This window comes from Contarinia nasturtii, unplaced genomic scaffold (genome assembly GCF_009176525.2).
Source record: "Contarinia nasturtii isolate CC-2019 unplaced genomic scaffold, AAFC_CNas_1.1 Cnas_scaffold_2711, whole genome shotgun sequence".
Taxonomy (NCBI): domain Eukaryota; kingdom Metazoa; phylum Arthropoda; class Insecta; order Diptera; family Cecidomyiidae; genus Contarinia; species Contarinia nasturtii.
Window position 1 is genome coordinate 1 of NW_022200028.1, and position 13,143 is coordinate 13,143.

Consider the following 13,143-nt stretch of genomic DNA (forward strand, 5'->3'; position numbering starts at 1 on the left):
AAATTGAAAGAGTAGAGGTAATAAAGGACTTGGGAGTATTGCTTGATGTGAAGATGAATTTCAAATCACACATCGAGCATGTTGTTGCAAAGGCAAAATCAAGATTGGCTTGGTTAAAATTCAACAGCAGGGATTTTGTCGACCCATGGACTTTAAAACGCCTTTACTTTGCATTTATATTACCGATTATTGAGTATGGATCTGAAATATGGAATCCACACTACGACAATATGTGCAAAAGAATAGAGTCAATACAAAAACAATTTTTAATATATGCTCTGAGGAGAATGGCCTGGAACGATTTTAGACTGCCAAAATACGAACACAGGCTACAATTTCTGCAAATGATTACTCTTGAGGAGAGACGCAAGATGGCGCAAGTGTCTTTTATTTTCAAAAATATTCACGGAGATTTGAAGTCAACTTATGTTTCAAACAGTATGAAATATTACGATCCAGCACATGATACCAGAGCAACACCACTATTTGATCTACCAATTAGGAGAACTGATTACACAAAATATGAGCCAATAAATTATATGCTTACAACATTCAACGAATTTTATACCAAAAAATTGCAAAACAGTGATAAAAATTTAATTGATTTAGAAGTAAATTTATCAACAGTAAAACTGAGAATAGAGAATTATTTAAAGCAAAGCAGATAAATACAAAAATTTGTTATGGATTATAGAAATTTTAAGCAGTTGAAAAATTAATTTATGAAATTTATATTATTTACATGAGAAGAGCAATAATTTTACATTTTCTCTCTCAAAAATGCTTGATAAAAATCAAATTGTATTATATTGTATATATTTGATTAAGTTATTTTCAATAAACCACCAAGGCGAAGGAACGCTGTTCGGTGCAGTTATTATTATTATTATAAAATGTATACATTAGAAACCAATGCTCATTTACTGATTTGAATTTAAATTTGAAAATTGATAATGATAGAAAAATTGAATTATATATTATTATTTTTTTTTCGAGCCAGTCTAATGTTTTCAATTTTTCACAAACCCATGTATTATGAACATGTTCATTGTGAACGTTTGTCAATAGCTCACATTGCGATACAAAAAAAATTAAAATTGATTTTAGTTGACGTATTTCGATAATCTATTGAAGTTTCAAACCATTGATTTTCTTTCGTGATCCTCTAACATCCCGTCATGAATTTTAGATCGTGCGTTTAATTAAAGTTGTGAATTCCATAATTTGTTTGTATTCTGCATCATTGTTCTAATATATTCATCTCATCAATCAGCATCGAATTTCATTCAATATTTGATCATATTAACCATTGTGAAGTTTTCATCTATGCTCCTGTTTTAATGTAAGACACATTAAATCCAATACGCTCAGTTGAAATTGCGATGTCCGATATCTTGCGTTGAATCCAATACGCTCGGTTGAAATTCCGTTGTCCAATATCTGGCGTTATGCATAGTTTATATGTGCATTATATTCATTTGACTCCTCTGTACGAGTCATAAATTATATTAACTAAATTAAATTGTATTAACTCTGTTGAATATTATATTATATTTTGTTGATTCGGGCTTGGCAGCATGCCAAGCCCACACACTGTTCAAAAGATTTTTTCCTGATTCTTATGCCGGTGACCTCGCCATGTAATATAAAAACGACCATTCCTATCGTGTGTTATAATCAGAACTGTCTCTTTAATTAACTCTTCTTGATATGCGCACTTGTACTTTACATGCGTTACCGCTAGTACGAGTGCGCATGCTTACGCTACACTGTACGCAAAAATTTGTTAACACGATAACTTTCAAATAAGAAAAGTAATTCAAAATCTGACTTCAAAGGATGATTGGGGGTGCCAAGGAATAGAAACCATTAGATTTTGAGCGACTTTGGTTGACAGAGTGAAGTGTCATGTTTGGTGTGATGCCCATGGCCATCCATGGGAAAAATTCAATTTTTCTTCCAAAAGTGATATTTAATGTATACTTAAACACTCAAAAATGTGTGTTGAGGGGTTTTTGGGTACGAGAAAACCGAATATAATGTTGGTTTTGCGATACAAATAACTTTCGGCACACTTTTCATACAAAAATGTCAAAAAATTTGGATTTTTGTTTGGAAGCCATGCCTGTATGATATCGTAATGAGCTGGAACTTTGCACAGGTTATTTCAATCACACAAAAATGCCATTCCGAGAGTTTGAAGACATTTCAACGCATATTAGGGGCACCTCCCGAACAAAATTTTGGATTTTTTGCTCAAAAACGAAATTTTGTATGGGAAGTACCCTTAATATGCATTGAAATTTCGTCAAACTTTCAGAATGTTAACTTTTTGTGAAAAAAATAGCCTCCGCAAATTTAAACATGATTGCGATATCATATAGGCATGGCTGCGATACAAAAATTCCCATTTTTAGTAGTTTTTTTATTAAAAGTGCTTCGAAAATTATTCGTATCGTCAGATTCAGTTTTCTCGTGAATTCTTTGAGTAAAAGATTTGTAATAAATGCATGTTGTGGATCACAGTACGGAAAAGTTCATCTTACGGATGTAAGACATTTTATTTTTTATCGTTTTCGGCAATAAATCTATGGTTTTCTTATGGCTTTTCTAATCCGAATCGATTTTCGCTCATTGTGTGATTTTGGAGAATATTAGTGAAGTGGACTACTGAGCAACCCCTGCATGCACAAATTCGGTGCGATATGAATTTGTTATGCACAAATTATGCACAAAATATTAGCACTGAGAAATTTCAAGAAATTTAATCCGAATCGATTTTCGCTCATTGTGTGATTTTGCAGAATATTAGCGAAGTGGACCACTGAGCTACCCCTGCATGCACAAATTCGGTGCGATATGAATTTTTTATGCACAAATTATGCACAAAATATTACCACTGAGAAATTTCAAGAAATTTAATCCAAATCGATTTTCGCTCATTGAGTGATTTTGGAGAATATTAGTGAAGTGGACTACTGAGTTACCCCTGCATGCACAAATTCGGTGCGATATGAATTTGTTATGCACAAATTATGAACAAAATATTAGCACTGAGAAATTTCAAGAAATTTAATCCAAATCGATTTTCGCTCATTGAGTGATTTAGAGAATATTAGTGAAGTGGACCACTGTGTTACCCCTGCATGCACAAATTCGGTGCGATATGAATTTTTTATGCACAAAATATTAGCACTGAGAAATTTCAAGAATTTTAATCCGTTTTGAATTTCGCTAGGTGGCGCGGACTTGACGGTCGTGGTTTTTGTGTTGCTCTAAATCAAATTTTATTTTTTCATATTTAATTATTTTTTATCGCGATTTAAATTTTTATTTTTTGAATTTTCATTAATTTAGATGTTTTTATTTACCGATTTAATGGAGTTCGCGTAAATAAATTATTTTTTCAAGAAAAATTTTGATTTTTGTGTTTCGGACGTTGTTTCAGTATTGTACAGTGTTGTGTGTCAAGTGGAATATAAACACCGGCTGTTTTTTGCTTTTATATTTTCATTTAAAATTAATTATTTTCGGGAATTTGGTGTCATGTGATTTAGTTTCGGCATTTTAATTCAAAATTTAATCAAGATTTGTGTTTTATTCAATGTAATTTTGGTTCATATTTAAAAGTGTTCATTTGTCCGTTTACTGTCAAAATCAATGTTTACTATTCCACTTGACGCGTATTCAATACACAGTGAAATTCGTTTGTTTCTTTTTAGATAATTATTGATTCGCATTTTCATTATTTATTTTTGTTTTGTTTTCGCGTAAAATTATTTTGGTTAAATAATCTCAATATTTTGCGTTATTTGATTACATTTTGAGATTTTTCATTTGATTATCTGTTCGACATCACGCATAACGGTAAAATGTTTATGTTAAAGCGGCAATATATCGATGTTTTTTCACTCATTTCTTCTTATTATTTGGTGAGTTCGTTCCATTTTCTTGTAGCTAATTCACTTTCGATCTTTTGTTTATATTTTTGCAATTTTAATATAACGTAACGTAAAATCGATCTTTTCGAAGTGAATTTTGATAGTGATTTAGAATTAACCATTTCCATGGCTATTTTGTTTCGACGTTTCCGAGTGATTGTTCTCGGGTGCAGTGTGGCTTAGCACGCCCCTCACCTTAAACCCCTTTTACTTGCTCGAAATCGAAATAATGGGCCTCGGACGAGGGGAGGCCACGGAGCTCGTACTCCCCGGGACCTGACCAGAGCTCCACTGTTGACGACCGCTTTGAACATCGGAACTTTGAATTTGAGAGGAGGTTTTGAGTCGAAAAAGTTTGAATTGGTAGAGAGAGCGAATGATTTTGGTCTGGATGTGGTGGCTTTGAGTTATGTACGAGTGAAAGGTCAGATTGAAGAGTCGTTAGGGAATTATCGAGTATTTTTATCAGGTGTTGCTAGAGGTAGAGCTAATTGGAGCTTAGGATTTTTGATTCATAAGAACTTGGAGTCGTCAATTATCTGTCATAGATTCGTCAACGAAAGATTAATGTGGATTTCGATCAAAATTTCGGGAGTTATTTTTAGATTCATTAGTGTATATTCACCATGTGAGGGTGCAGTTTCGGAACGATTAGACGATTTTTACAATGATCTGAATGACGTAATCTATCGCAGAGGAAGCGAAAAGATCATTCTTTTGGGAGATCTTAATGCTAGAGTAGGTCGAAATGATCCAAATTTTGTCAATATTTGGTGAAGAGGCGCCTGCTAATAACAATGGAAAGCGATTATTGGATTTTTGCCAGAGTTCGGGATTAATCATTTCCAATACATTTTTCAAGCACAAGAAAATTCATACATATTCGTGGGAAAATCCTGGCCAGAATCAGAAATCTCTTTTGGATTATGTAATTGTCGAGGAGTGCTTGCGTAATTCAGTTATGAATGCAGTGAGACCAGAGTTTTTGATAGACAGAACAAAGCTCAAAAAAAGTTGATAAAAGATGGCACTGAGTGAGTGTTCGAAACACTTCACGACAATAAACATTCATTTGCATGAAAAAACATTTTTATGAAATAATTTCGCTAAAATAAAAATAAACTAATATTGTAATATTAATATAATTTTTTTAAAAATATTTTACGATTTTTTTTCACTTTTTTTAAATTATTTTGAGTGGTTTTTGTTACTCATTGTAAATCGTTCACTTTCAACCGATCAATTAACTTATGAACGTTGAATGCTTTCAAATGAACGTGTGTTTGACACTTGTCATATTTAGATGCTTGCGCAAGGTTTGTTTGTAAACAAACAAGTTTTGTACGCCGTGTATCAGCTCTTTGATATAATATCACTATTGTTTGATATAAAGTGGAGTGTTATCAAATTTACCACGGATATTAGTTAAATCATCAAAAATTCGCATCAGATAAGTTGGCTTTAATTTATTTGGTCTTTTCTTTTGTTCTTTTCTATTAAATAAAAATTGATGCTTTGTGATGTATTCTCTCCTTTTTTGCAGGAAAATCAAGTAACCATTCAAATCGAAAACGCAAAATGGCACAATTTTATTCTCAAATCATCAAGGAGTTCTTGTTCATATGGAATTTGGATGTTGAGCGATTCACGATGCTGTTAACTCTCGAACAAAAAATTCAAATCGTGTCATTGGCCAGACAATATTCATATCGTCAGACTGCGGAAATTTTCAATTATCTGAATCCCAATCGCTTGCCACCATTAAATTTTCGAACCGTGTATCAGCTCTTCAAAAAATTAAGAACATTGGGAACTCTTCAACGAAAAAAATGGTCACCTTCTGCTCAATCAATCACTGAAAAACGGCAATTTGAGCAGCAAATTCGGCAATTGTTTCGCGCCAACCCACACATGACAACACGTAGAGCCGCAGCTCTCGTTGGCAAATCGCAATGTACGGTGTGGTCAGCATTGAAACGGATGAAATTTTGGGCTTACAAAAAGGGCAAACACCAAAAACTGGAACCTGGCGATCCAGCTTTGCGGAAGAAGTTCTGTGAGGACTTGCTTCTAATGTGCCATCTTGAGCCAGGATTCCACAAACGCATTCTTTGGAGTGATGAAAAGAATTTTCCAGTAAATGGATCTTTCAACCGACAAAATTTTCGGTATGTATACGACAATATTTTGGTGGTATTTTTGATATGCGTGTGTTTCAAAGCAATGTCATTTTAATTTTCATTCAAAATCAATACTTTATTTCACAGGTATTGGGCGGAAGAAAATCCACGATGGATAGGGATAGTGAACGAAGTTGCTCCAGAAAAAGTGATTGTTTGGACTGGTATCATTGACAAGACGATCATTGGACCATACTTTTTCGATGGTAATGTGAACGGTGACTCATATCTCGAGATGCTGACCGATTATTTATTGCCAACATTGCATGCAAATGGGTTCAATTCAGCCGACATATGCTATATGCATGATGGTGCTCCACCACACTTTGCTGGACTTGTGCGTCAGTGTTTAGACGACAACCTTCAATTTTGGATTGGCCGCGGTGAAGGAGAAAATCGTCTTCTACCTTGGCCACCCCGATCGCCCGATCTTAATATGCTGGACTTTTTTTTGTGGGGCACATTACAGCACCGCGTCTACCTGATTGAAAATGAATCGATTGAAGATGTCGCAAATACAATTATCAACGAAATTAATGATATTCCAGCCGAGTTTTTGAGTAATACTCAAAACAATTTAATCAAACGTCTTTACGCCTGCATCGAAGTTAACGGCAATTTATTTGAGCATTTGCTGAAATATATGTTTTAAACACATATTTTTTTACATTTTTTTATTCATTCGTTTTAAACGGTTTTATCAATAAATTATTTGTTTCTTATTAAAATTCAATTTAGTCAATCAATGATTTTTGTTATTTCTGCCATATTTAAAATTGCATCATTTTCAGAGGACCGTGCATCGATATTTAAAAATCAAGAGGTTTTGATATCGATGGAAAATATTTTTTATGCAGATCAAAACGATTGTTTGATGACTATTTTGAAACGGCCTATATATGTCAATTTTAATTGCTAGGTGTACAATCAATATAAAATATTGTTCAATTAAAAATAGTGAGTGAATCGGTAAGAACAGAATTTGAAACTTGGCTGATAAAAATATTTTTTTTGGGGCAATTGTATATGGGCGCTATTTTTCATAGCAGTGAAACGTCATGTTTGACAGCTACTACGCGTACCAGTAGTGTCATCCAGCTGCTGGAGTCCAGCAGCTGTTTTTTCAAAAAGCAACATTCAATAATGATTTTTATTTCTGAAAAACTCAAAAAATCTTCTTTTTAATTATTTTTTTCGGATGGATAAAAATAATTAATTCACGATTTGATTCAAAATTGGTCATGTTCTAAAAAAATAACATTTTTCCATTCGCTACAAACTGTCCATTTGAATTGACATTTTTGTTCTTATGCTAGCGACTTCAGCAGCTCGATGTGCACATAAATTCAGAATAGACATTTTTTATTTTATAAATTGGTTTTAAGTTTCATTTTTTTAATCGCTACTTTTATCCGTGTTAAATGAATAAATTCTTGAAATAACTACACTGAAACAAAAAAAATCTTGATTCAGCTGCTGGAGTCGGACTATACATTTCAATCACATTCAAGAGAAGAATTGCAAAAATCAACATTCGGTAACTTTTATTAAACTAAAGAAAATTATATTATTATTATTATGCATGTAAAGTTTTTTAAAATTATTTTAGCAACAAAAATTAATAAGAATCCATAAACTATTGTCGTTGTTTGTCATAAACATAGATGCGTACTGAAATAGTTTGGTACGTTCATTTGACATATTATAGGTGGCGCGTGGAACCGCAAAACTACGTATTTCACTACTATGCTATTTTTTAAACTAATTTAGTATTTTTCTGTTTTCATATTGGATTAAAAAAATGTGATATTCCGCAATTGATTCACAAAAAATTATTTTTATGGGCAATTTTAAAATAGACCATTTTGCGATCTAATATAAAAACAGAGCAATATTGAATTGGATGAAAAATGTTTGTCCAATGTTTCTCACAAAAATTATTTTTATTAGTCAATTCTGAATCGGACTAGAAAAATGTGCCATTCGGCTCATATTTATAAAATCGATATACAAAAATGTGCTATTTCACAATTGGCTTACAAAAATTATTTTCGTTGGCCAATTGTGAAATAGCACATTTTTGTATATCGATTTTAGAAATATTGGCCGTTTCAGAATCGTACATAATAAATTATTTTTGTGGGACAATTGTGAAACGGTCTATATTTATAAAATCGATGTACAAAAATGTGCTATTTCACAATTGGCCAACGAAAAGAATTTTTGTAAGCCAATTGTGAAACGGTCTAATATTTCTAAAATCGATACACAAATATGGGCCATTTTAAAATTGTCCATAAAGAATTATTGTTGGCCAATTGTGAAATAGCACATTTTTGTACATCGATTTTATAAATATAGACCGTTTCAAAATCGACCATAATAATTAATATTTATGAGCCAATTGAGTTTTTCTGGAAAAAAAATATTTTTTCAAGTCAATTCTGAAAACAGAACACTATTAAATTAGCTAAAAAATGTATGTCAATTTAGAATCGGTCCGGAAAATTATCTGAATGAATTTCAAATAAATATGGAATTAAAAATTATTCATCAATTAATAAAATGCTTTGAAAGTGAAACATTTTTATTCAAATTTCGTGCATATTTTATAAAATTTGTCTGTCATTGAATATTGTGATTTTTATAAAGCCGATTTTCAACGAGCCCATTTTTTATGCTGCGTCGGTTTTACTTAAATCTCCATTTGAAGCAAACAATGTACGTCGGCATCGCTTAAGTCCAACGGCAAACGAAACATTCTTCATTGATCTGGCCTTTGCTGTTTTGGACCGAGTCATCATGCCAAAGGCTTGCTTGGAAGCTGTTTTCTTTCTTGTGGCGGTTCTATTGACGACGCTCTTCTTTGTAGATTGAGTTGAAGACTGTTGCCTGAAGAAAGTTAAAAAATAAACATAGATGAAATTCAACAAAAGAATCAAAAAAAGCGGTTATTTGAATTCATATGAAATTGATTGAATTGTTATATAAATAATTTAATAAATATACCACGTACCGCACTTCTTTTTTCCTGAATCTGGGTCTTCGTAACGGAACGATTGGATGAAACATAGCAAATGGGCGTACGGCTCCCATTCGCAACCAACCGAATGTTGATGTTCTTTGACAATGGCTGTAAAGAAGACAATCTCTCATCAAAATGTTGATAAAAAATTTAATTAATTTAATTAAGCATTACCGAGCTCGGTGTCGAGGAGTTTAAATTGGCCTGCGGTGCCAATGAATTTCGGCTTCGAGTGGAACGCTGAAGCAAACGCTCACCGTTTGCAAATGGTGTTGGCGGCAATACCAATGAATGTTGGCTTCGGACGGAACTACGAAGCAAACGCCCACCGCTTGCAAATGGTGTTGGTGGCGGTATTATAATTGGTGTTGGCGGCTGCGACATAATCGGAGAGACTTGATTTGGCATTTCACGTAGAATCGATGCGATAGCTTGAGCTGATGCAATGCTGTTCGGTGACATTGGCGACGTTGAACTACCCAAAGTCAACGCAGGAGTACAAGACGGCCGAGTGCACACTTTGCCCGCTTCCTTCTTTTCTTTTTCGTATTTGCGAATACGACGCAATTTGGCCAAAAAGGACGCCTTGTGATCGGTCGGTAGCCAAATTCCTTTGAAATAGCCAGCCAAAGCACGTTTATACAAATTGAGTAGGCTGACGTTGGCAAATTCATCACAGCTTGATTTTTCAAAAGTGTCTCGAACTCGATCTTAAAAATGCTGTTTTCATCCATTTTTCCGTGTGAATGTGTGCCAAATTTTTCCACAAGGCCGGTTTGCTTGTAAAAACGAGCTCCAGCAAGGCAAGTCGGTTCATTGAAACAATCCAAATACATGGTTTGCGGATTTTCGTTGGATTTTTTATAGACCAATCCATCATTGTCTTTGAAATATTTGACTGAATCTGAAAAGAAAAAAAATTCGACACGATTTCATTATTATTTTGAATAATATAATATTTGAAATAATAATTTTTACCTCCAATCGATTCCATCGTCTGGTTGTCTTGATGATTACTTGAATTGTCCACAAAATTTCACTAATAATTCGCTCTTATTTAATGCAATCAAAGTTACCGCATAAAAATGTAAACAAAGATCTGTCAAAGTCAACATACAAGATGTCAAAGAGAGCTTCATACGCAACTCAACTTAATGATGTTAGCGCATTGAAATGTAAATATCAACAAAATGATGAAAATTATGGCCAAAAAAAATTGTAATCACTTTTAATTTAAATATTTTTTGTGAAAAAATTTGTCTTTAGAAAGTAGATTAAGAAATTGAACGATTTGTTGTGATGCTCAATATCAACAAAAACGTTCATTTCGACGTGCGCTGCCATCTGATGAGAAATGTATGATTTGAAACTTTTTTTAAGTGTCTGTCAAAAACTCTGGTCTCACTGTACAAGAGTGTATCGAAGTTTTGGATTGGATTCTGATCACTATTTGGTTGCTAGTAAACCGTATCGGAAACCATCCAACAGATTGCGAGTGGATCGTTTGAAAGAAGAGAGTGTGGCCAGTGAGTTTGTTGCAGTTTTGGAGGAAAAATTTTCGGGTTTGAATGAGAATGTATCTGACATTGAATCAGAGTGGGGCATTTTCAAAAACACTGTTCTGGGGGCTGCCAGAGAGTGTTTAGGGTTCGTTAGAAATAAGAATGGTAAAAAGAAGACTGATTGGTGGAACAACGACATTAAGGCTGCCGTTAAGGAAAAGAGATCTAAATGGATGCACTGGATGCCGAATAGGACTGAGGAAAACTGGACATCATACAAGGAACAACGGGATACCGCAAAGCGAATGGTCAAGGAAGCAAAAGAGGGACATTGGATAAAATTTGGAGAGGAATTGGAAGAAGCAGGTCAGCAGAGGAACAAAGTATTCTGGACTAAGGTGAAGAACATCAGAAACGGAGGTAAAAAGCAGGCACCGACAGCAGTTTTGGACAAATCGGGCAACTTAGTAATTGGAAGAAACAATGTACTCAACCGCTGGAAGGAATATTTTGATGACTTATTGAATGTTGACAATGGAGTTACTGGACAAAATGGACAATATGGAGAGGAAAATATTATCGATGGGTTTGTGCCAGAAGAAATTAGTATGGCAGAAATTCAAGCAGCTATTCAGAGATTGAAATGGGGCAAAGCAGCAGGCGTAGATGAAATTCGCACTGAATTCCTATTGAGTGGCGGTGTAGTTGGGGTTAGATGGTTGTATCGTATTTTTAATGTCGCTTGGGGCTCTTCTGTCGTACCTTTGGACTGGGGCTTGTCAGTAATTTCTCCTCTTCATAAGAAAGGCAGTAATAAAGACTGCAATAATTATCGTGGAATTCCTCTATTGAGTGTTGTCGGAAAAGTTTATAGTTCAATTTTGGAAAAACGAACCAGAGCAATTGTTGAACAGCTTCTGGATGAAAATCAATCGGGATTCCGCCCTATGCGGGGTTGCCAAGACGAAATTTTTGTTTTGAGACAGCTGCTAGAGAAATTCCATGAGAAAAATAAGGATCTGTTTTTGTGTTTCGTTGATTTGCAGAAGGCTTATGATTGTATTCCAAGATCTAAGTTGTGGTCGGTTTTAGCCGAATATGGAATAAATGGGTCTCTTCTTAGGGCAATTAAAAGTTTGTACGCAAACAGTAAAGCATCAGTTAGGGTGGATGGTGATTTGAGCGAATGGTTTGAGGTGCGTAATGGTCTTAGACAGGGCTGTACAATTTCACCGCTTCTGTTTATTATTTATATGGATAAGCTGATCAAATCAGCAAACCTAAGGGGTAACGTAGCTTTGGGGGGTAACTTAATTTCGGCCTTGGCATACGCAGATGATTTGGTACTTTTCGGTAGTTCTGAACAGGAGCTACAGAATAGTGTCAGAGACTTACAAGCGGCTTGTACAGACTTTGGAATGACCATCAGCAGTTCAAAAACCCAGGTTATGCATGTGGGCAAAACTCGTAAAACTATCCAGTGTGAACTGAATGGAAACTTGCTCGAACAAGTGCCACAATTCAAGTACTTGGGTTGCATCTTCTCTGAAGATGGCAAGTTTGACAAAAAGTTTGAACACCGTAGAATGAATGGTAATAAGGTTGTAGCACAGCTAAGATCGCACGTTTTCAATAAACGTGAGTTGAGTAAGGAGACGAAATTGATGATTCACCAGTCAATCTTCAGACCAACTGTCCTTTACGGAAGCGAGAGCTGGGTCGATTCTCAAAATTTAATCCATGGTCTGGAAGTGGCTGATATGAAAGTGTTGCGTATGATTTCTGGAGTATCGCGTGGAGATCAATGGGAAAATCCGAGATGAATCGAATGTTCAGTCGGTTGATGACGTCGCAAGAAAGTCAAGATTGAGATGGTTTGAACATGTACAACGTATGAGTGAGTCGCGTTTGCCGAAGAAGATCTTGTTTGCTGAAGCTGATGGACTGAGAAACAGAGGAAGACCCCGTAGACGTTATTTGGATTCAGTGAAATGTGATTTGGATGTTAGAGGGTATGATTGGAATAGAGAAACTCAAGACCTGGCTCTCGATAGGGAATTTTGGAGAGGAATTGTTAGAGGAATTCAAGTCTAGTTATTTCGTTAAAAGACCACACACCGAAAGGTATAATCGGTCTATAAATGATTGTTGTTGTTTTTGTTGTTGTTGAATTTCGTTCATTGAGTGATTTTGGCTAGGGGGTTCCGACCAACCCTGACTTGCGTCATATGGGCTTCTGTGTTATTGTGCCGAACTCCGCTCAACGTGGCGCCATCTCTTTACACGAAGTTGAAGTAATAAAAGTTTTTGTGTATTTCTTAAGTTTGAGAGAAATCGCATATTCACATACATATTTAGTTGCGTTGAATTGTAATTTAATAACTGGTAATAAAAAATGTCAACGAAATCAAAGAGAAGAATTATAGAAGTCACAACAGTTATTATATACATATTTATGGTTTACTGCCGCCAATCTACGTCATATGAAACGCCTT

General features: G+C 34.7%; 2 protein-coding genes across 3 annotated transcripts; one reads left to right on the forward strand and one right to left on the reverse strand.

Moving 5' to 3' along the window:
- Positions 1-4,689: 4,689 nt before the first annotated feature.
- On the forward strand, positions 4,690-6,773 carry LOC116348960. Its single transcript, XM_031780206.1, has 3 exons — positions 4,690-4,891; positions 5,485-6,109; positions 6,209-6,773. Exons 1-3 carry the CDS (start codon positions 4,690-4,692, stop codon positions 6,771-6,773), a joined length of 1,392 nt encoding a protein of 463 aa, XP_031636066.1.
- Positions 6,774-8,749: 1,976 nt separating this feature from the next.
- On the reverse strand, positions 8,750-10,169 carry LOC116348959. 2 transcript variants are annotated; one of them, XM_031780204.1, is made up of 4 exons: positions 10,125-10,169; positions 9,321-10,050; positions 9,138-9,254; positions 8,750-9,013 (listed from the first exon to the last, which is right to left on the reverse strand). In XM_031780204.1, the coding sequence occupies exons 2-4, from the start codon at positions 9,606-9,608 to the stop codon at positions 8,969-8,971; spliced, it is 450 nt and encodes a 149-aa protein (XP_031636064.1). In that variant the 5' UTR covers positions 9,609-10,050; positions 10,125-10,169; the 3' UTR covers positions 8,750-8,968. The 2 variants fall into 2 exon arrangements, with proteins under 2 accessions (XP_031636064.1, XP_031636065.1); XM_031780205.1 differs by lacking the exon at positions 10,125-10,169 and having other exon boundaries at positions 9,321-10,068.
- Between the last annotated feature and the right edge of the window lie 2,974 nt (positions 10,170-13,143).